This window comes from Oryzias melastigma, linkage group LG11 (genome assembly GCF_002922805.2).
Source record: "Oryzias melastigma strain HK-1 linkage group LG11, ASM292280v2, whole genome shotgun sequence".
NCBI lineage: Eukaryota > Metazoa > Chordata > Actinopteri > Beloniformes > Adrianichthyidae > Oryzias > Oryzias melastigma.
The window spans coordinates 6,443,931-6,465,847 of record NC_050522.1 but is presented as its reverse complement, the minus strand read 5'-3'; the positions used below and the strand labels follow the sequence as shown (position 1 = coordinate 6,465,847).

General features: G+C 38.4%; 1 protein-coding gene across 21 annotated transcripts in view; it reads left to right on the top strand.

Moving 5' to 3' along the window:
* adgrb2 (adhesion G protein-coupled receptor B2) overlaps nt 1–14,945 on the top strand; it is a 346,501-nt gene extending 331,556 nt beyond the window's left edge. For 13 of the 21 annotated variants that reach the window (XM_036214184.1, XM_024293674.2, XM_024293614.2 and 10 more), the window contains 2 exons: nt 4,506–4,559; nt 10,677–14,945. In XM_036214184.1, the coding sequence (XP_036070077.1) occupies nt 4,506–4,559; nt 10,677–10,853 (231 nt within the window). In that variant the 3' untranslated portion in view covers nt 10,854–14,945. Of the gene's footprint in view, nt 1–4,505; nt 4,560–10,676 lie in introns of those variants that run through there. The other 8 variants (XM_036214185.1, XM_024293592.2, XM_024293583.2 and 5 more) reach the window with 4 other exon arrangements.
* Nucleotides 14,946–21,917: the final 6,972 nt, after the last annotated feature.

Genomic DNA, 21,917 nt, shown 5'->3' with positions numbered 1-21,917 from the left:
TCCTCCTCTCCAAACAGACGGGTTTCATTAACGTCAGTCACGTCGGTTTTAATTGTTTCTCTGTTCCATTGGCTGTTGGGCATCCTTGATGCTGAACAAAGCCACGCTGCCAAATGTTGAACTGCTTTACTCCAGCATCATCTTTGTGACAGAATTGATCCTGACTTAGCTGCCAATAATGCACAAAAACACTCTGACATCACCTTAATTGCCTTGTTGAGCACTCTTTTCATTTTGCTTTTTAACACATTTTGATTTTCTTAGATGTCCGAGGGTTTGAGCTTGATGAAATCCCTCTTTGGTTTAACCCTTAAGTAGCTAATAAAAGTTCAAATTCACTACTTTAGTGATAGAATGCCTTATGGAGAACTTGAAAGATCAGCAACAGGGAAGGAAAATTTCAAGAATGTGCTAAACGTGTTTCTGTAACACACATTTATCCCATAGTTTTCACACTGAATGAGCAGGAATGAAGTTATTCTTCATTTTCTATCTTTCAGTGTTTATCAGTGCAGGTCCATCATCTACAGTTTTGGAGCAAAATGTCCAAATCTCTCAAATCTTGTTCCAGTTTTTTTTCTTTCACAGCTCCATTCTGATATGTGAAAGACTTGGTGTCATAGAATTCCAGCCGGGAACAAAACGCAATTGTTCATTTTTCTTCCATTAATAATCTTCAAACAGTTGGTCCTTCTGTGAATTCAAAAGTGGACCATCCATTCGTCTCCACCAAATGTGAGTCCCTGATTGGTCAAAATGTACTCTAGTTTAACTTGCAATGTGCATTGAACTGCCATGTGTCTTGTATGTACAATAGAGCCCAAAAATTGTCTTAAAAACGTCCGTAGAGAGTTTTAAACATGGAAGCACAAAACCTTCATTTACACACATTTACAGATACTTTTCCTTAGAAGTGGCTACTTGATTGCGTGTGTGATTGTAGCTTCAGAAGACTCAAAACAACAACAAAGACCAGTGTGTCATGAGTTTAGAACGCTGTTTGACACAAGTTTACCTAAATAAGAAAAGGTGACCTAACCAATCGAAACGGAAATTTGAGAATATGTATTTTATAAATTTTCTATCCCGTACTTGTTTTCCCTCTTAGATTGTTCACAAATCAAAGAAGAAATGTTAGTATTCCTGCCAGCCGCTTCCCCAAAATCGTATCACGTGAAAAAGGTCTATAAAACTCAAACTTTTCAGCCATTTATAACATTTCTTTACAGAACAAATATTTATAGAAAATGCAGAAACAAATATCTTGTTATAAATTGTAAAACAGTGTTCAATGTAATGACTTTCTGTTTCGTAATGACATGACTGCATCTCTGCAGTATTTGTTGTTATTATAATAGAGTTATGAGCTGTACTTATAGGAATGTAAAGTCAATATTGATTTTATAAGAAAAAATAACTGTTGGCGCAGTGTTTGTCTTTTCTCTTCAGTCCGATTTAAACTGCGCTCAGACTAATGTGCAATTTCTTCTGAGGCTTTTTGCTGATGAGTAAATTAATAAAAACATGTTTTGGAATTACAAATAAATGATTAAAAGAGAAAACTTTTAGCAATATAAGAATAAAGCATTTTTACTCAAATAAAAAACAAACAACACAGCAAAGTCAGTCTGAACAAGTGAATGAATGAATGAAACATTAATTCTACAGCACTTTATAACACCGTCAGGGTGCCTGAAAGAGATGAGGAGAAAGTTTAAAAGAAATGTGAAAATTAAGAACAAAAATAAATTTAAAAAACTGCATAAAAATATACGATAAAATATATAGGAGACAGCTAAGAATCTGAGTTAAAAAAAAAAGATGCTCCCGACTTCTGATTGTTAAAAGTAATTCTTAGTCAATGTTTAAAAGTGTTTAGGTCTGATGTCTTGCGAAGTTCTGAAGGAAAATTGTTCCTTAACCGTGAGCCAGTAATGGTGAAAGCACCCCCTAAAGTTAGCCTTTTTAAAGTTTCTGAAAATCTATTTTCAAAATAAAATGTTACTACAAGAAATTTTGTTTTAAAAATTCTAAAAATATATATATATACAGATGATGAAGATTTAATGAAACAAAGTTGTAAATTTAAGTTGTTTTTGATTTGAAAAACAACCCATAAAATAAATATTTCATGATTTTTTTTTTTCGCCGTTGAATGTAATTTTAACACTCAATCCAGACTCAGGGGAAAAATATTGATCATATTTTGTCTTTACATAAATCCTCGTTCATAAGGTGTTTTTTTTTTTTTTTTGTCTACACAAAAGAATATTTTCTGTGCTTAAGTTTCTGAATGGAGGCCTTATTAATTAAGCCTTGCTGTAGGGAAATTCTCAAATTTCTGTTTTACAAGTTTCCAAAAATCAGCAACATTATCTGATTGAATCTTCATTGTCTATAAAATGTTTCAACTTTGTGATGAAGATTTTTCTTTTGACGCCAAAGTGGAAGCTAACTATCGGAAGCTAGCTTCAGCTACGTCCGACTTTTAAGGTGTGATGGAACAAATAAAGCAAAACAAAATGATGCAACCGTCTTAAAACTGGTATTTTTTTTAATATAAAATAAATCCACTTGTCTCTAACTTTATTATCTGCGTGTTTGAAACAGTCGAGAGTCTGTCGCCGCGTATTAGCCAGAGCGGCTTCTGCTACATGAGAACAACTGTCTCAATAATGTCCAGGTAGACGCCCGTTTGTCTGTAAACATCAGCTTTATTGTTCTTTGAAGTCAAAGACTCCTCTTCGGTTTCCTCACTGGCTCTTTTCTCCCCAAAGAAACTTTCAAACACGTTTTATTGTTTAGTTTTGTTATTGTTAGTCTTTTGGCTACTAGCTTAGCAAGCTAGTAGCCATACAACTAGCCGCTTCAAGTCCCATGACCAAGACGGATGTTGTGAACAGAATCCGGCAGTTTTTCAAAATAAAACTTCCTATAAGAGCAGAAAATAAACTGAAAGGAAATAATCAAAATTAGCACATGTATTTCTGTTTTATTCTGTTTATGCGGTCCGGTATCGGTCCGGGGCCCGGTGGTTTGGGACCACTGCAATGTCTATAAACAGTTAAAAGCTGTTAAATAAACTAGGGCAAAACCATAAAGAGCTTTACAAAAAAATGAGTTTAAACTGAATTCTAATTTTGACAGATAGCAAGTGAAGTTAGCACAATCTTTTATCATGAGAGAAAATAGGATTAAGGAAATCTAATAATACATAATTACACGCAAAACACAAAAATCATCTAGAGCACGTGTCAAAGCCAAGGCCCAGGGGCCGAATCCGGCCCTCTAGATCCTTTTATTTTATTGGTTATTTATTTATTTTTTTATTTTATTTTATTGTTATTAATGGCCCAATGTTATTCTTGGTCGCGCTTTTAACATACACACTGGACTGTCACTACCTGGTGTTAGCGTCCCAACCGTCGGAAGAGTCTTGGTGTAAAATGTCTAAGCAGCACAAATCTGGTAAATCTTCCTCCAGGTTTCTCCTTTCACAGCTCGATTCAGATATATAACCGACTTTGTATCTTAGAGCTCCAGCCAGAAACAAACAGCAATTTTTATTTTCTCCGTCGTGATCAATTTTCAAACAGTTGACATTTCAAAATAAGGACGCTATGCTACATTACCCAAACATCACTATTAAATTAGGGTCCCTGATTAGTCAAAGTTTACTGGTTTAACTTTTAATGTGCGTTCAGAAACCATTGACATGAATAGAGATGAACAAAACAACCCTTGCCTCGGGTTCAAACGAAATGAAGCCAATTCAGTCGCCCGGATATCGCCCGATTTCGCCATTTTGGGACCAGATGATGTTAGCGAGCAGTGATTGGTCCAACAATCTGTCAGTCAAACGCTATGATTCTGCAGAGAAGTTTAAGTCAGAGATTGTCACAAAAAAGAAACAAAGTCATTTTATATCTGAGCTTTCCCATTTATGTAACACAAACAGTGTAAAAATCAATGTTGCAGCTTTTGCAGATAGCATTTCCATGCACTAATTACCAGATTATCATCTGTTTAGAAAACATGAGCTGCAAAGCCTCCAGCACCGCGCATTGTCAGGACTTTCCCAATCTGATGACTTTACACCGACGTGTCATCCATCCTTTCATCCATTTTGCAATGGTTGTAGATGCTATTAGTGGTGCAGAACATGCAGAATCTTTCCAAATCCCACTCTGTCCCTGCAGCTGCAGCTTCTTGTGAGCTTTGCCAAAATCTGAAAGTTGAAAAAAAAAACCCAGCCTGCTCCCCCACATCGTACGCATGTGTGTACTGCATCACCTCATGTACGACTGTTGCACATATGTGTGTTTGTTTGGAGACAAAGGGGGTAATCACAAAGCAACAACTGCCTGTTCACCTGATAAAGGTGTGGGAACACCTCTGCTGTTTCGGGGCAGACTTGTCAGTGACTGTGATCCCTCCCCTTCTCTTCTCCTTCTTCCCCTGTTCTCCCCCCTCATGCCCTCCTTCCTCTCATTTCATCACCACAGAGGGAAAAAAGATGGAGCATTTCGTCTGCCGGAGGTGAAAAGAACTCGTTGAGTGTAAGTAGAGGGGTGTCTGGCTCAGAGAAAGGGATAAGACCGGGCTTCTTGGGCAAGGAGGGAATGGAAACAGGCAGAGATTGCGAAAAAGGGAATGATACACATGCAGTAGCAGCACAATCGCGTCAGCCGAGCCTCCCAGGGATAAAGTTGGGCTTAACTGCAGCATTACCCACACGCCCGCATTACAAAATCTTCCTTCGCCAGCATTTAGCATGCAAATTGGCTCCCAGATTATGCCTTTTGTATTCATTTTACCAACTGTCAGCCTGTGACGCGGAAAGAATGATAATCAGGCTGATATTGCCCCCTAGCGCTTTGGTGACGATTATCACCACAGCTGAAAAGTGAGACGGGGGGAGGAGGGGGATCCAGTGCTGTATAATGCAGATCAATGAGTCTGCATGTGTGCGAGCCAGATGAGGTGATTAACAAGGACCAGGGGTGTAAATAACTCACAATGACTTGCATGCAAGTGTTCTCTTCAGTGAAAGAGGGGGAAAAGAAGAAAAATAAGGAATTTGGTGGACAAAGATGCAAATTCAATTTTGATTGTAAAGACCCACTCTAATCATCTTTTGATCTAATTCCAGAGGATTATAGTTATGTAATTTTTAAAAAGCTGCCATTTTCTAGGATGTAGTTCAAAAGAAATTCATCTCCAATTTATGTATTTATGCGGGACTGTTGATGTGGGGTAACCCCGCCCCCCCTTCCTGTCACCTATAACTGGGAACATGGGCTAGGTCTGAATTCCCACCCTAGTCACTACTAAAAACTATATAGTGCAGGACTATCTAGTACCCTAGATGTTAAAAGCAATTTGCTCACCATGTTTTCTAAACGCCGGATATGAAAATCTAATTAATACAAACATTTCACAACGTTTATTTGTTGTGCTGATGATGAAAATGGGGATGGACTTTCAAAAAACTTACATTTAAACTTTTTTTTTTTGCAAAAATTGTTCAAATGCAATGCATTGTGGTCAGATTCCAGCTTAGACAAGGAAAACAGACGTCTATTTGTCTGCAAGTAGATGGATCAGAATGGAGTGAGAGGTGTGGGCCCGCTCAGTGTGTTTCCTGTCACAAATATAATCTTTTTCAAACTGATGGATTTTTTCATCTGCTCCTGATTCAAAACAAGAAATAGCAATGTAATTTTAAGCTTAATTTTCCTTATATCAAATCAGTATTTATGAAGCAGGATTCATATGTTAGGTAACACACTACTAAATACAACTAGATATACTGCATCACCTTCAACAATGCAAGTGTGAATGCTGTAAGCTGGATGTGGTCGCTGAAGATGCCAGAGTAGATAGCTGAAAACGCTGAAGCAGATAGCATGCCAAAATATTAGCTAAATGCCAAATTAGCCAAAAAACTGGAGAAAATTTTTAATTTTGCCGAAACAGCTTAATGCTAAAATATTAGCTAAACTCCAAATTAGCCTAAACGGCTGAAAATGTTTATTTTTTTAAACAACTAGCATAATAGTAAAATATTAGATCATCTCTAAATTAGCCTGCATGATTCAGCATGATTCATCGAAGTGGGTATTTAAATTAGTCACATTTAGACAAATAGGTTTAAGTGAGATCAAACCTACTTGTATTTTATGCTCCCAACTCATTAGTGTTGGGTTTATCTCCAACCGTTGCACCAGGACTGGATTATTGACAGATTTCAAGCACACTTGACATATTTTTTTGACTAGTTTGGTTTAAATATGAAAAAATAGACAAAGCTCAGCAAAGGATGAGAGTGTTGCACAAAATTATTTCCTGAAAGACATCAGAGGATAAAGATCTGACAGTGTGATTTCTGAGATTATAAAGGATTTAGTAAAAATATACAAAAACATAAATAAACTACTGACAGACTGGAAAGTACAGAAAAACACTATTTTTGTATCATTTACGAACCAATTTTGGCTTTAGGCGTAGACGGACTTCTTTTCATGTTTACTTGCTGCTTTGACTCTGTTTAATGATCAGCCAGGAGAGAAACCTAAACCCCTGATGTCTGCCAGCTGTGGTGAGGGTCACCTTCCTTCCTATGCCGACAGGCCCGGTTTCACATAAATTCAAATTTGCTCTGAGTAATCGCCTTTGAGTTGTGATGAAATAATGAGATCTGCCCCTTATTTATTTATTTTTTAATCTCCACTTTGTGAATTCACAAAAGTAACTCCAAAGAAACAGAAAAAAAAACTACAAATCTGTTGAGGCTTCACAGGAACACATTTATAACACAAAAAAGCAAACATATTAATCCCTGGACCACCTGGGTTCATTGTGTCTGAAGAAAGAAAGAAAGTACCAGCAGTCACTGTCTTGTCCTTTGTGTGTTTTGCTCCATCAGGAATCATCTGAGTCAATTATCTCTGTTTTTCTCCCCACTTGTGTCCATTTTATGACACCTTCAGGACATAACGAGTCCAATTTGAATAATGCTTTTTTTCTCTTTTCTTTTTCTTTCTGATGAATTATTCTAGCTCTAATTGTGTTTTTTGGCTAATTACCCAGCGTGCATTGTACCGTACCGTGCATGGAGGGCGTATTGGCAGACCTCTTGCAGTAAACACGGGTCCAAGCCAAGAAGATTTATCAGTTAGCTGAAGCTGCTATTTGGAGGAGGTGGAAGAGAAAACAACAAACTACATATTTTCAAATGAACCCATGAAAAGTGTGTAGACATATCTACAGAAATATCAATGAATTACAGACATTTGATCTTTACAACTGAAATGGACTTACCGGTATTTCCATGTTAGAGTGCTTGTAGAGATATTTGCATGTTGAATATTTTCAGGAAATTAGTGTCATGGCTACGTTTGATTATGCTAATGTTTGCATCAATTGATGGTGCTTTTCCAACAACTCTACAAATGCAGTAAAAAAGGATTTCTTAAATGGCATTCCAGGTGGTAAAAAATCAATTCCAATAACAAACAAATAAAACATCTGCTAATCCATGTCATAAACGTTATACATATCCCATACTTTTAGGGTATTTTCTTGTAAATTAGTTTTTTAAATCATAAGAAAAACATTTAGGCGATATTTACGTCCGCATCTGCACCAGGATCGGGTTTCCTGCATATCTCTGAATGCACCATAAGTGCTACAAAAAGGATCTGGGGGGAAAAAATTGTGATTTGGGATAAATTGGGTTGAGTAGGAAGGCGCTTCAAAGCCTCTAAAGAACTGTAAACAGCTTATGTAAAAATATGCACCACCCATGCACGTTCAAAACCCACCAAAATGTATTTAAAGTCATGCTTGTCGTGCTTTTTTGCCAGTGTTTTACAGAGGTAACTGTTCAAGCTGCTGTGGTGAACAATGAAAGTGACAAAACGCCCTTTGAGGTGGTCTTCCAAAGACTACAGTACTTAAAACTAGATATATAGCTTGTCTGTGATAATGCAACCGTGAATGCTGTAAGCTGAATGGGGCTGATAAAGATGCCAGAATAGTTAGCTGTAAATACCGAAGCTGAAATATTGGTAAAATATTAGCTAAAGGCAAAATATAGCAAAAACAAACAAAGAAACAAACAATCTGGAAACATGTCTAAATGAACCAAAAACAGCGAGCATAATACCAAAATATAAGCTAAATGGCATATTAGGAAAAAAAAAAAAAAAAGCTGGAAAGATGTCTAAATTTGCTTAAAAATAGCTGGCATAATTCTAAAGTGTTAGCTTGATCCAAATTAGCCACACAAAAAAAAACATGAATGAAAAAAAAATGGAAACATGTCTAAATTTGCTAAAACAAAACAAAACAAAAAATAGCTAGTATACTGCTAAAATGTTAACTCAAAATAGCAAAAAAAAAAACTGGAAACATGTCTAAATCAGCCAAAACAGCTAACATAATTCTAAAATGTTATCTTAACTCCAAATTAGCAAAAAAAAAAAAAAAAATGGAAACATGTCTAAATATGCAAAAAAATAAATAAAAATAGCATAATGCTAAAATGTTGACTCCAAATTAGCAAAAAGACTGGAAACATGTCTAAATAATAAGCATAATACTAAAATATTAGCCAAATGCCAAAAAAAAAAAAAATGGAAACATGTCTAAATTTATCAAAAAAAACAGCTAGTATAATGTTATAATGTTAACTTAACTCCAAATTTGCCTTAAAAAAATGGAAAGATGTCTAAATTAGCCAAAAACAGCTTGCATGTTGTAAAAATGATAGTTAAATGCTAAATTAACCTAAAACCCTGTGGTTACTGAACATTTAAAGTTTGAATGGCATCTCTAGCTAAAAGTATGCAGAAAAAAGTTCTCAAGTTTCAAAGTACACAAAGTTTTTCAAGGATTTGAGCAATTTCTCATTCATTCCTAATGGGGCGTATTTTGCTTAATATTTAAAAAACTATGAAGTTTATGAATAATTAAAGTACAAGAAGTAGTGTCCTTAATGAGTTGAAAGTTTCGTTATCAAGATTCCTCAAATAGCTGAAATTGTGATTGAGTTTTTACATCCCGAAAAACGTACTGAAAGGAGCAGGAGAATCATGTAAATGCTGTAAAGCATACACACAAATAGTTGTGTTTACAAATAATATATATATAATGTGCTTATCCACGCATAATGATGTAAAATAAAGATTATACTAAAATTTACAATTCTTGCTGCACTCACGCTGAATGCAATTTGCGCGTTAAATTCACGTCCGTTGCTTGATGTTTGTACAAACGTGTTCCTAAACTTGACTCCCTGGTACCTGCGTATGGAAGCATTGACGCTTTATCTAATATAGTGTAAACAATGGAAGACATCGTTGATGTTGAGAGATCAGGTTGATTTGTTTTCTAAGAGCTCTAAAAAAAGCATTGGTAATCATATCTTTGTGTCTGGGTTCAAAAGTATATAAATATAAACATATTTTAAAGTAAGCATTTGTGGCCTAAAGCACAGTTTTTTGCTCATTCTTTGCTTATTCTCCTTGAAAAAAGTGTACTACTATAGAGCGAGCTCCACCTAGTGGCCAAACTGAAACGCCGTCCAGGAGAGGCAGAACAATGTTTACAATGTTAATGATCTGAAGATTTTTGTTCTCCTTTTGAGAAACCATGTGACACTGAATGATATTAACAATCTTATTATTTCACTAATAGATTTTACAGTATGTGAAATGTATCAGATCAATATAAATATATTCAATTCATATATAGATTATGAATGTATTTCTAAACAAATGTGTAAACTGTGTAGACTCAAAATTGATTTGAATTGTATTGAGGACTGAAAGAATTCGGAAAATAATCGGACTGGAATTGATCCAGTCTCAGGTGAATCAAATCGATTCTGGAAATTATCATCGATAGCCAGCCCTACTTGTCAACCACGTCATGGGCCAAAGCTGAGTCTGTGATCGGTTCTCCCTTTAACCAAGTTTAAATATTTGAACTCTGGACGCACCACTACACTCCAAACGTGCTGCTGTCAGACTGTGACGGAGTTCGCTTGGCTCAGTATCCCATAGGACCTCTTATTGCATTCATACACTGAATTCACACTGGTACTGGACACCCCTGACACGCGGATTGCATTAGGTAAAAACACAACTTGAGGCAGGGTTCTCAAAGTCAATTGACCTTGGGGCCACTGGAGACAGAGTCTGGCAGAGGCTGGGCTGTATGGGGTTCTATTAGTGCCAAGAATATGTTTTTGCGTCCACTGACTATGTCTTTGGTCCATTGTCTATGTCTACTGAACAAGTTTATTGAACATTTGTTCATGTCTATGGACTACTAAGCAATAGCTTCTGTGTGTCCGGTGAAACAACACGACTCTACCAACTGTTGCTAAGGACTTTTCTGACAACCAGATCCAACACCAATAGAAGATGCAAAACAAGCTGAAACTTCATAAAGCAAATACAAAGCTATCATCAAAGAAGGATGGACGTGCAGAAGATATTGCTTAGTAAACATTGGACTTTTATATTAAAGTGGAGGCCGCAAAATATCAACTTGGGGGCCGCAAGTTTGAGACCCCTGCTCTAGAAGAAGAAGAAACTTCAAAATGTGTACGTTTGGTATTTTGTATGTTTTACTCTTAAAATTTTTCTGTCTGCTCTGTCTATCAGGACAAGTCAACTCCAGAGGACCAGAGCTCCTGGGACAGCTTCAAGACCATGACCCCCGAGCTGTCCATAGTTCCTGGCGAGCAGAAGGACCGCCTGGAACTGCACAATAAGAACTGGGACTCATCCTCGGCTAACACGCCCGACTCGTCCGAGGGAGACTTCCAGACTGAAGTGTGAAGGCTGGCGTACGCACTCTCGCTGTACCACAACACACAAGCTAATGTGGAGATGCAAATGCACAACGAGAAAGTGGACTCCTGAAAGACCAAACACGGGAACACGATGGTATTTTTTTTCCTTTGCAAGGACCTTTCTCGCTGTGCTCCCCGAAACTGTTTACGGCTGGAGAGGACGGACGCGGGAAAGGGCGGGGGGGCGGAGCTGTTCTAGTCTATATTTTCTCAAAGACTATCGACAAAAGGAAGAACAGGGCCTGGATACATCTGTGACTTGAGACGATTTTAAATGAACCCTAACATAAGACGAAAGTATGAAAAACTTTTTTTTTTCTGAAAAAAATGTCTTGATTTTATTCTGGAGAAAAAAAAACAAAAAAAAAGGAAATCTCTTTGAATTGTTTCGGTCGGGAGGGTGTGCCGGGGATGGGGGGAGACGAATATTTCTGCACCATTCGGTTCTTTTTATAGCAAGGGGAACAGATCTCACCGAGGTTTCTCACAGTTGCCCCAGAGCGCCCTGCTTTCATTAGTTTCTTTTACCCTGCTAATGGATGACGAAAGCATTCTTGTCTTTCCATGTGGTGTTCAGTCTGTCTCATCAAGAGAGTGAATGGGGTGGGCGGGGGGTGTCTAGGGACAGATTTGCTCACTGATATGTGCCATTTCTCTTTTCTTCAGGTTCAACTGCAGCCATTCATTCCTCTCATTCCTGTATCAACATTTTCTTTAATTTCCGCAAATGTCAAAAAAAAAAAAAGGCACCTGAAAGAAACGACTACAGTGATTTGTGGTCTGCGCTTCAACTGTTCAAAAGGAGCTCGTTCATTTTTTTTAGGCTGCTTTGATTTGTGCTGCTTATTTCCACCATTTGTTCTTGTTTCTTTCTGTTCTCAAAGAGAACTGAAACACGAGGAGCTTATAAAACGAAAAAAAAAATAACGCACATGAGCTCTCCTTCCAAGGTTATGTGCAAAAAAAAATCTAAGCATTTTTCTGCCTTTTTTTTCTTTCTACCTCCAGAAGATAAATGTGTTGAAAGATTGCGGCTCCTGAATCCATTTTAGCCATCACCTGTCAGTCACCGCGACACCAGAAAAGTCTGTTCCAGTCATTTTTGTCTGATCCCTGAGCAGCATGCCACTATTGATCACTTCACACCCCCCTTTCTATCATGACTTGAAGACGGTTAGAGCCACCAGTTGATAATTTGTGAAAAAAATAAATTTCATTTTAAACATAAAGTGCTACAACTATGCTTCTTTGAAAACAACCTGACTCGCCCTTTTTTTTTTCCTCCGTCACTCCAAAGCATGAAATCTTAATGCCAACAGCAAAGTCAGACGTATAATTCCATGTTCACATGGATTTCTCTCTGTGTGATTATATCACGCGTCTGTGAGCACAGCAGCTGCAGAAGGAGAGCATGAAATAGAAAGTAAGAGCGGGATTCACAGAGGTTAGAGGGAGACGCCGTGTCAGAGCGGACGACGGCGTTACCTGCTTGACATTCAACGTCCGTGCCGCCGTTGTTACAAGCAGATGACCGCTTCCCTCGCTGTTATGCTACTTACACACCTGGCATGTGTCGGGGGTTCAAAAACGAGCTCTTGTTTTTGCTAGGAGAACTGGACTGAGTGGCCCCTCCCCCATCACGTTCCAAACAGGAAGTACCAGCTGGCTCCAAGAAGCCAGAGAATTGTCTATTTGTTAAATTAACCATTCTTACTCTGATACATCTTATTGATAATTCTTTGTCTTTATTTTTTTTTTTATTAAATACTAGTGATGTCAATCGATTAAAAACAATAATTCAATTGTGATTAGTCACGATTAATCGCAATACTTTCTAGGTACTTTGAACAAAAACAGGCCAAAAAAAGAAACATTTTCCTTCCTTTTTATTGTCTGAAATGTTGAACTTTATCAAGTGTTAAATCAAATATCACAGAAGTGTAATTTGTGTGCACAAAAAACATCAACAGTAAGATAAGCAGAACTCTGAAGACTTTTATGACTCAAAAAAAATACACAAGAAAACTTTCAAGGTACTAACATATAATAATAGTTTAAAAAATGTGTTTCTGTGCTTTAACTAACTTTCACATAAACTTAAATCATGGTCCAGGTGAATACTCGAGTCTGATTGGCTACTGAATGTGGACGTGGACCTTAAAAGGAAGTTCCGGTCACATAGCTCAAATGTTCTGTAAACAAGCGTTTGCCTCATCATCTGTATAAAAACAAACGATTAGAGGTGATGCATTATTTACCCGTAATGATCACTTATGGATCTACGCCGCCGTTACTGTGACAATAATCCGCACCACATATCAAATAGTTAGCTTTGAGTGAAAACGCAACAGAAACTGAGATTGTCAAATTCCATTGTGTCAACTATCAGTGGGAGGGGTGTGGACTTCCAACAAGCTCACCCCTGATTGGCCACATTAGTTGCCATGGAAAAGACCGACCAATCACTGTCTAGTGACATCGTCTGACTCCAACATGGCAGAAAAGTAGTGACTGAATTGACTTAATTTTTCCTTATTTTTTGGAGTCTGAAGTGAGCGATTTTCTGCTAGTGATGTCACACTTGCTCAGTCCAGTTCTCTTATGCAGTTAATGGTCGCTACTCAATGCCAGCGCATGTTCCTGCAGTTGGAAGAAGTTTGGTGTGAAGTATCAAAACTTTTTCACAACTTCAATCCAATACAAACGACTTAGTGTCATATAATTCCATCCAGGCACAAACTGAAATGATTGATTTCAACTTCATGATCAATTTTCAAACAGTTGGCACTTCCACAAATTTAAAAGGACGCCATCCATACGTCACTACCAAATCCAAGTCCCTGATGATCAAAGTTCAGCTGGTTTAACTTTCAATGTAGGCTTAAAAACTAGCTTGTGAAGGCAACATTTTTAAACACATAAGCCCAAAATGCACATATACGAGAGTTTACATAGACTTTTTGTTGAAAGTGGTCGCTGGTATGAAGGTAGCATTACTGCATTTGCAACGTCAGTCATCCTCACAGATTGAGTGAGTCTTTCAGAGTACAGGATGGATGCAATAAGAGCCGAGATGAACATTTTAGTCCCAATAAAAAGACAGTTTCTGGAACTCGAGGGAAACTTAAGAAAACGAGGCCAAGAAACAAAAGCCAGGCAGAAATGCAGAAGAAGTGGAGAGCTCAAAACAGCAATTATCCGGGGAAGGCGATTTGTCCTGACATTTTCCATTGCAGCCCTCAAACCATCTGTTTAAAGATCCCTAATGTGGTAGTAGAGCAGCGCAGCGCAGATGGTGAGACAAGAGTGGCGCCCTTGTAACCTTTCAAGCTAATCAGCTGATAGGCAAACCTACAGCTTGGCCTCTCCCAGAGGAGCGAGATTGGTTTGATCCCGAGTTCCAGAGCTAAGGTCACATTCACCTGACCTTCTGTGAGGCTCCGCACCCAGATCCACTGAATAAAAGCAGCAGTCTGGCAGCTACACTCAGTAGGTGTTACTCCATCGCAATTTTTTTTTTCCTTACAGCTATAAGAGATTCATTTGGAGGGAAAACAAAGTCCTGTTCCCATGGTAACCTATAAAAGAGATCTGCAGAAAGGGAGAACTACATGTTTTGGTTTCAGCAGTGTGACATTTTGTTGCATTCTTTTTTTTATGAGTTTGAAGTTTTCATCTCTGAGAATGGTAAGTGAAATTCTGCTTGACTGACTGAAACCCTCGTCTCCGGTTGTAATGCTAACCTCTAACACACGAGGACGGTGGTCAGCATGTCCGGATGTGTCTGCTTGTCGTGTCCATTTCTCTGTTAAAGCTTCCCAACGTCATCAGCTAAAGAAAGTCCTGTGAGAAGGTCAAATTTGCAACTGAACTCCATGTCCTTTACTCTCCACCCGTCAGCCTTTGATGCTTAACTTGTTAACCAACTCCTTCAACCATCCACCTGATTTCTTATTGACAACAAAACCCTCCTTTTCTCCTTCATTTTTTTTGGTTCTTTTTATACATAAGATTGTGCAAAGTAGTCCTCTAATGTTTTCATAGTGTCTTTTTATATGAAAATAAATTTTCAAACCAACGCTCTGCGTCTCTCGTGCTGTTTCAAGGGCATCTGTTGAAGAGCTCTTGATTTGGACTGTTTCTGCAATTCCATGTTTTCATAATATCGCCCTGGGAGTCGACCATAGCAAACTCTGTTACCCAGAAGCATCGGAGCTTGACTGTAACCAATCAAAGCTCCTGCTGCTCTGAAAATGTAAGAGGAGCAGCTCTGTGGGCTTCAAGATCTACTCTTTCGGTACAATCAAAGGGGGGAAATGTCAAGTCAAGTGATTATTTTGTTAAAAATACAGCGCTTGGGCAACAATTACACCATGTTAATGAAAAAAATATATATATATTGAAAGGAAACCTGTAAAAGTAGCTAACATAAAGCTTTAAAATGCTTTTATGTGACAGTCAAATGTAGAAAAGTGGATGGAAAAAATGCTGGAAGATTCTACGCTTTTTTTTGCCACAAACTTATTTTGAAATACATACTTTTACAAATACCTAATGCATTTTGCAAAACGACGGGAATTTAGATGTAATTTCTCCCTAAAATTAAAGTGTTTTGGTTACACCCATTGGCTGTATATGAGAACTGGACCAAGTGAGTGTGATGTTATTTACAGACATTGCCTTAACCTGGTTCCAGCAAAATAAAGTTTTGCTGGAACATGGTAAGTGGAATTTACCATGTTGGAACAACCAATCGACAGTAAGAAGCGATTGGTCTGAAATGAGTCAACGTTTCTATGGCAACCATTCTCGCCAATCAGGAGGGAGCTCGTTGGAAGTCCACACCCCTACCATTTGAAATTCGGCTCTGGAGAATCAGTCAAACATTTTGAATGTTCAACGTGAAACCACAAACTTTTATTGAGGCATCTGATTGGTCAGTTTACAGCTTAAATAAAAAATATGGAAAGTCAATGTCAATGGTCAGTTTGACTTTATTCGGTCAAAAGCATCAATAAAAGCTCCTATTTGTGAAATGTTACTAATCTGTTTTCTCTGAGTTTTCCAAATACTTGTGAAAAAACTAACTCCATACTTTGTCTTCCACTCACCCGAGGGTTGAGGTCTAAGCAAAGATGTCCAGACTTTCCTCTCTCTGGTCACTTTCTCCAGCTCCTCCTGAGGAATTCTGAGGCGTTCCCAATTCAGCTGATAGACACAGTCTCACGAAAATGTCCTGGATTCTCCGCCCACTGCCTTGAACACCCACTGGAGGAGTCATCCAGACCAGATGCCTAAGCTACCTCAGCCGTCTCCTCTGGATGTTGAGAAGCAGATGACCAAGCTCCTCAATCTGGATTTCTTTCAGGCCTGTAATTTTCGACTGTTTACAAAATGTTTGTAAGCTTAACGGAAAACTATAAAACCGGAGAGCGTCTGCAGCTTGTACAGTCTCTCAGACCTGATGGACAGCAGTAAGCTTCCGACATGCTAGTTCGAAACGTGGGGTCTACAAGTTTAGACGGACTGACAAATACTGAATAAAAAAGGATCATTACAATAAATAAAAAACATTATTTCAGGAAAAACACATAAATATACTGTATACTCTACACTGTTTGTTGCTCAAAAATGATCAACTCTTTATTTAAATGAGTATTTTGGAAAAAGTTTATTATATCTCGGAATAACCTCCAGACACCCCTGCTTATATGAAGTTTCAATTTTTTTACTTCAGTTTTTTTTGGTATTTTTTTTTCCAACCACCAGCCACCACTGCAGGAATCAAAGGAACATGAGCGGAAGACAGAATAAGGCACGGTTCATGCCTTGGTCCTTCTACTTGTGCCCTCCAAGGGGATTGTGGGTAATTAAGTGTGGATGAGTTTGCCCATGGAGCTGCTATCAGATACCCCGGAGAAAGGCCACCAACTAAAACCTTCTCAGAAGTAAGAAATAAAGGAAAAAAAGAAAGAAGAAGGCCAGGCCTGGGGATGAAAGTACAGTGGAAGAGTTTTCACTTTACCCCTGACAGACAAGTGACAGTGATACCATCCCTTTTTTAATGTTTTTCTGCAATGGAGCTGTGACACTGACACTAGTTGTAGAGAGTGCCTGTGGAAGAATATTGCAAACAGTAAAACTGGAGAGGTAGACATATGACTTTTTTTAACGGATTTTCATTTGGGTCATAGAACTGTTACCACAAAACACTTGCATTGATTGATTGAATAAATTGGTGCTCCAGCTCATAAAACCTTCAAAACCAGGATTTCAGATAATTAGAATAATGTGAAGAAATCACCATTTACTTCTCAGTTACTTCTCAAAAAGATAAAGACATGTTATGGTCATATCCTTTTTTTTTTCTTTAAGGGGGCGTGTTTTGGGAATAACACGATTGTAGCAGGACTGAGAACGCTGGAAAATCTCCACCAGACTCCACGGAGCTTCTTGATGTGACCACGGAAATGTGAACGGCGGCTCATTTGACCGCAGTTGGAAAGGATTGTAAATCAATGAAAGAGCATTTTGATGTTAGCTTTGATTATTTTATCAAGAACTCTGAGAAACCAATGATTGAATGTATTGATCACAGTCAATAAACATTGGAGAATTAGCTAAAAGAGTCTTTGGTGAACTGGAAGGAGAAAGAATCAGGATTTTGGAGGAAGTTCTGTCCATGAAGATCTTCACTTCCTCATCCAGCTGACATCTGGATCAGAACCATACAACTGGACATTACCCAGATTGATAGATGTTTTTATGTAGCAGCGATGAAGATTTATGCTAGCGAGACACAGAGATATCATAATCAGCCAGCTCAGCTCCAAAAGCCACGCCCCCTCAGATGAGATTTTGGAAACAGAGCCTTCAGATCAACATGAAAAGGGGCTTTTTAAGAAATTTAGGTTAAAAACTTCATAATCACAAATTAAACACTATTGGGAACGCCTTTTTAGAATAAAAAAATGGTCATAAGAGGGACTTAAAGTCTTTTCCACCGGAGCTTTAGCTCCTGTGTTGACATTCTTTCAACTACCATAAATTTGTACGCAAATAACACAATTTCAGCAGATTCTGAAGCACAAAAAAGCAGCTTTGCACCAATATACAACACTGTATATGACGTAAACAAGCTGATTCTGTCCCAAAGAAAAGCTGCTTTGCACTTCACGATCTTAAAGGGTCACATATCGGCCTAAAGTCCCTTTTGTCTGCAAACGGGAAAGGGTGGCATTATTTCAAATCAGGCTTGTTTTTTCCTGTCTCCAGTGTTAAAGGTTTATGCCATTTAGCATAGAATTTCCTGAATACAGACAGTTTTAGGGAAATTGTACCTCTTCACTGAGTTGTAAGTTTTAGGCATTAAGGACATATTAAAAAAACAACAAGAAAAGTCACAAACATCAAAACAAGCTGTTTACTAAAGCAAGGTCAAACCTGAAGATTCACAAATCCTTCAGGAGTTTGTGTAAAGTTGAAAAAAAAAATTTACCACCTTGGGAAAATTGTATGGAGCAAGCTGTGAGTGGAAGAACATGTCTCTCTTCGACACCGTCAGAAAGGAAAAAGTGCAGCAGGCATGCAAGGGAGAGGTTTGAGTCTTGAGACAGGGAACAGTGGAAATCCATTGCTCTAATGGTTGTGGCATGTCTAGACGTCCCTCCTCTGTGGCTGACAGATGGTTCGGTCCCACAGGCTCGGATGCCATGCTGCTCAGAAACGACACAAGGAAAGAAGCAGGCTGATTGGAACAGAGGGCGGATTGGACAAGGCCAGAGTGGAAAAGAGCCATTAAAAGTAAAATTAAGATGTGGCAGTTTTTTACTGGAGGGCATAAATTAATTAAAAGAATAACAACTTGGAATGAGTCATTTAAACCCGCTGCACAGGTTAAGGCTCATATAGGGGAAATCGTGAAGGAGTCCTCTCGTGAAGCTGACCAAACATCTAATTTTCATCTGTGTTGTTATGCATCAGATCCCTGAGTTCTTCATGCCAGTATTACAGTTTTGGCCTTGTTCTTTTGGCAGCGGTGGCATTGCCAGACTTCTCTTTGGAGACTGCATTTCAACAATGCCGTTAGATGACTGTCCATGTGAAAGGCTGTCCTTCGTCCAAATTCCAGCCCTGCTAATCCTCGGAGTGTCTCCATCTCTACCAAGCAGACTGGGATGATACATAAGTGGTCTTTAACGCCGCAGCGAGGGTGATTTATTCACAGCTTAGGTAAAGAATTCAATGAGGCTTTTTTGGCTCCACCAGTGTCTCGTTTTACAAAGCGCTCACACATGGCAGCCTACACTTTGTCAAAATGATTTACCTCTTCATGGCGCCAATCCTGCTGGAGGTGCTAGCAAAGGTGGTAAACCAACACAGTCTCAACCAAATGCCACTACGAACAGAAATGCAACACGTGGAAAACGATTTTTATGCCCCTTTCCCCAACCAGGAGGCAAGGAGACACTGAAACGGTAAAGAACGTAAACCATCAGGCTGTTTATCAGGGGACAGGCAGCAGGAGATATGCTGACAGGGACACTGAGGTGAAGAGTTGTGATGTGCCCATACACACCCCTCTGCTTGCAGAGGTAATGAGACAGTCACACTGGCCTCTCGAACTCTAGCTGTCCAACAACGGTCAGCCATGATGGGTCCAAATGAGGGCGGCCACCTCCATTCCTCCCACCTGAACTCCAGTCATTGTTCTTAGCTGCCTCTGCTTCGATGGATGATGTGCAGCTAGACTACAGAGCATGGATTCATGCTTGAAGGAGTTGCTTAATTTTGCATGCCGTTTTTTCCGCACTACAGGACATACCGAATTATAAGGTGTACTGTCAATGAATGGTTCAGTTTTGAACTTAAGTTATATAAAGGATGTTTTGAACTGTGGGGCGCTTTAGGGGAGACAGAAGAGTCAGAGAGAAGTCCATCAGTGAGTCAGACTTTATTAACTGCCTCCACAGTAATTGGAGAACTTGTTTGTGTCACGCAACATGACAGCCACATTAGCGCGTTTACAATACCTCCCAAACTTGTTAGCAACACACAAAAAACAGATGGATACCACAAGAACAAATGTTACTCACTACGCTAACTTTCAACCTTGTTAACAACACGCTAAAAACAGACGGCTACCACTAAAACAAATGTAACTGTGACTATGCTAACTCTCACCTTTGTTAGCAACACATAAAAAACAGAAAGATACCGCTAAAAAAATGTTACTAAGTACGCTAACTCCCAACCTTTATAGCAACACGTAAAAAAACAGACGAATACAGATAAAACAAATGTGACTGTGCAAACTCCCACCTTTGTTAGCAGCACATAAAAAACAGAAAGATACAGCTAAAATAAACGTTACCCACTACGCTAACAACCAACCTTGTTAGGAAAGCGTAAAAAACAGATGGATACAGCCAAAACAAATGTTACTAACTACACTAACTACCAGCATTGTTGAAACAGGCAGATACCTCTAAAACAAATGTTACTGTGACTATATGCTAACTACCAATCCTGTTATCAACACATAAAATACAGACAGATGCTGCCAAAGTAATCATTGCTGTGACTATGCTAACTACCAACCTTGTTAGCGAAACGTCAAAAACAGATGGATACTGCTAAAGTAAATGTTACTGAGTACACTAACTACCAACATTATTACTAACACATAAAAAAACAGGCAGATACCTATAAAACGAATGTTGCTGACTACGTTAACCACTAAACTTGTTAGCAACATATAAAAAAACACACTGATACCACTAAAACAAATGTTACTGTGCTTATGAGAACTACCAGTCTTGTTACCAACACATAAAATACAGACAGATGCTGCTAAAACAAATATTGCTGGACTATGCTAACTACCAATCTTATTACGTAAAAAACGTAAAAAAAAGACTGATACCGCTAAACTAGTTATTGAGGATACGCTAACTCCCAACCTTAGTAGCATGTATAAAAAACACACCCACAAACGACACTGTTACATCTCAGCTACTTTAGTGTATTTACCAATATTGTTTGCAAAGCAAAAAAAAAGACATTTTGACAGAGCGCCATTTAATTTTTACATGGCTTTCTACATCAGTAAACATAGAATGATTCCATAAATAAGGTGCACAAAATGCTTTTTTTTTTTTTATTATGACTTTAAAGCATTCCTTATAGTGTGAAAAATATGATTGCATTTTTTTTTCAACTGTATTCTTGGCCAATGCAAGAATAGTAAGGATAAAGAGTTATATCATTCAGCACTGTGGATAACCACCATGACATCTCCTATTGGTTCGTGCACAATCATTTCACAGCCTGGAGCGCTGCATTTCCTGCCACCATTTCAGCTTTTGTACAAATTGAGAGGCATCATATTTGAGCCTAAGTGGTATGGCTAAAACTCAACAAGAAAAAAAAAAGCTTGCATTTGAAATTGTAGAACAATTTTTCAAAGACACCCATTAGTGATTGTAAAGCTAACCAATATCACCAAAACTCCAACCTGAGAAAATAGTGACACAACAGTTCAAGAAGAGGCTTGAATCTTTTTGAATAAATCCTGTAAGAGATGTTTTAGAGACCGGCCCTCAGCACTTTTCCCAGCTACATGTCTCTGGTCCAGTGGCAACATCCATCTTTTTTATATACAAGCTGTGGGACCCACCAATCAAAGCAGCGTTCCAAAGTGCTGGCAGTGTCTATAAATTCCACAGGGAACCCACAGGCTTAGTGTCATCAGTCGATCTGGCATTAAAGCAGCATGAAAAGTGATTGTGATTGAGCTATATCTGATGTGTCAGGTCAACATGTGCTTTCTGGGGCTTTCAGGTGAAGTCTAGGTAAATCACGTCTTCTTTAAAAAGGCATCAAATAAGTCCAGCGGTATAAATTTCCTATTAGCACTAATGAGTAACTTTGTATTTGATTCTTTGCAACAAGCATGTCTTTAAGGAATGTCTAATGTTTTGATTGCCAATCTACATTTAGTAGTTTAGTCTGTACTGAACACATACACTTTACTAGTACTAGTACTGGT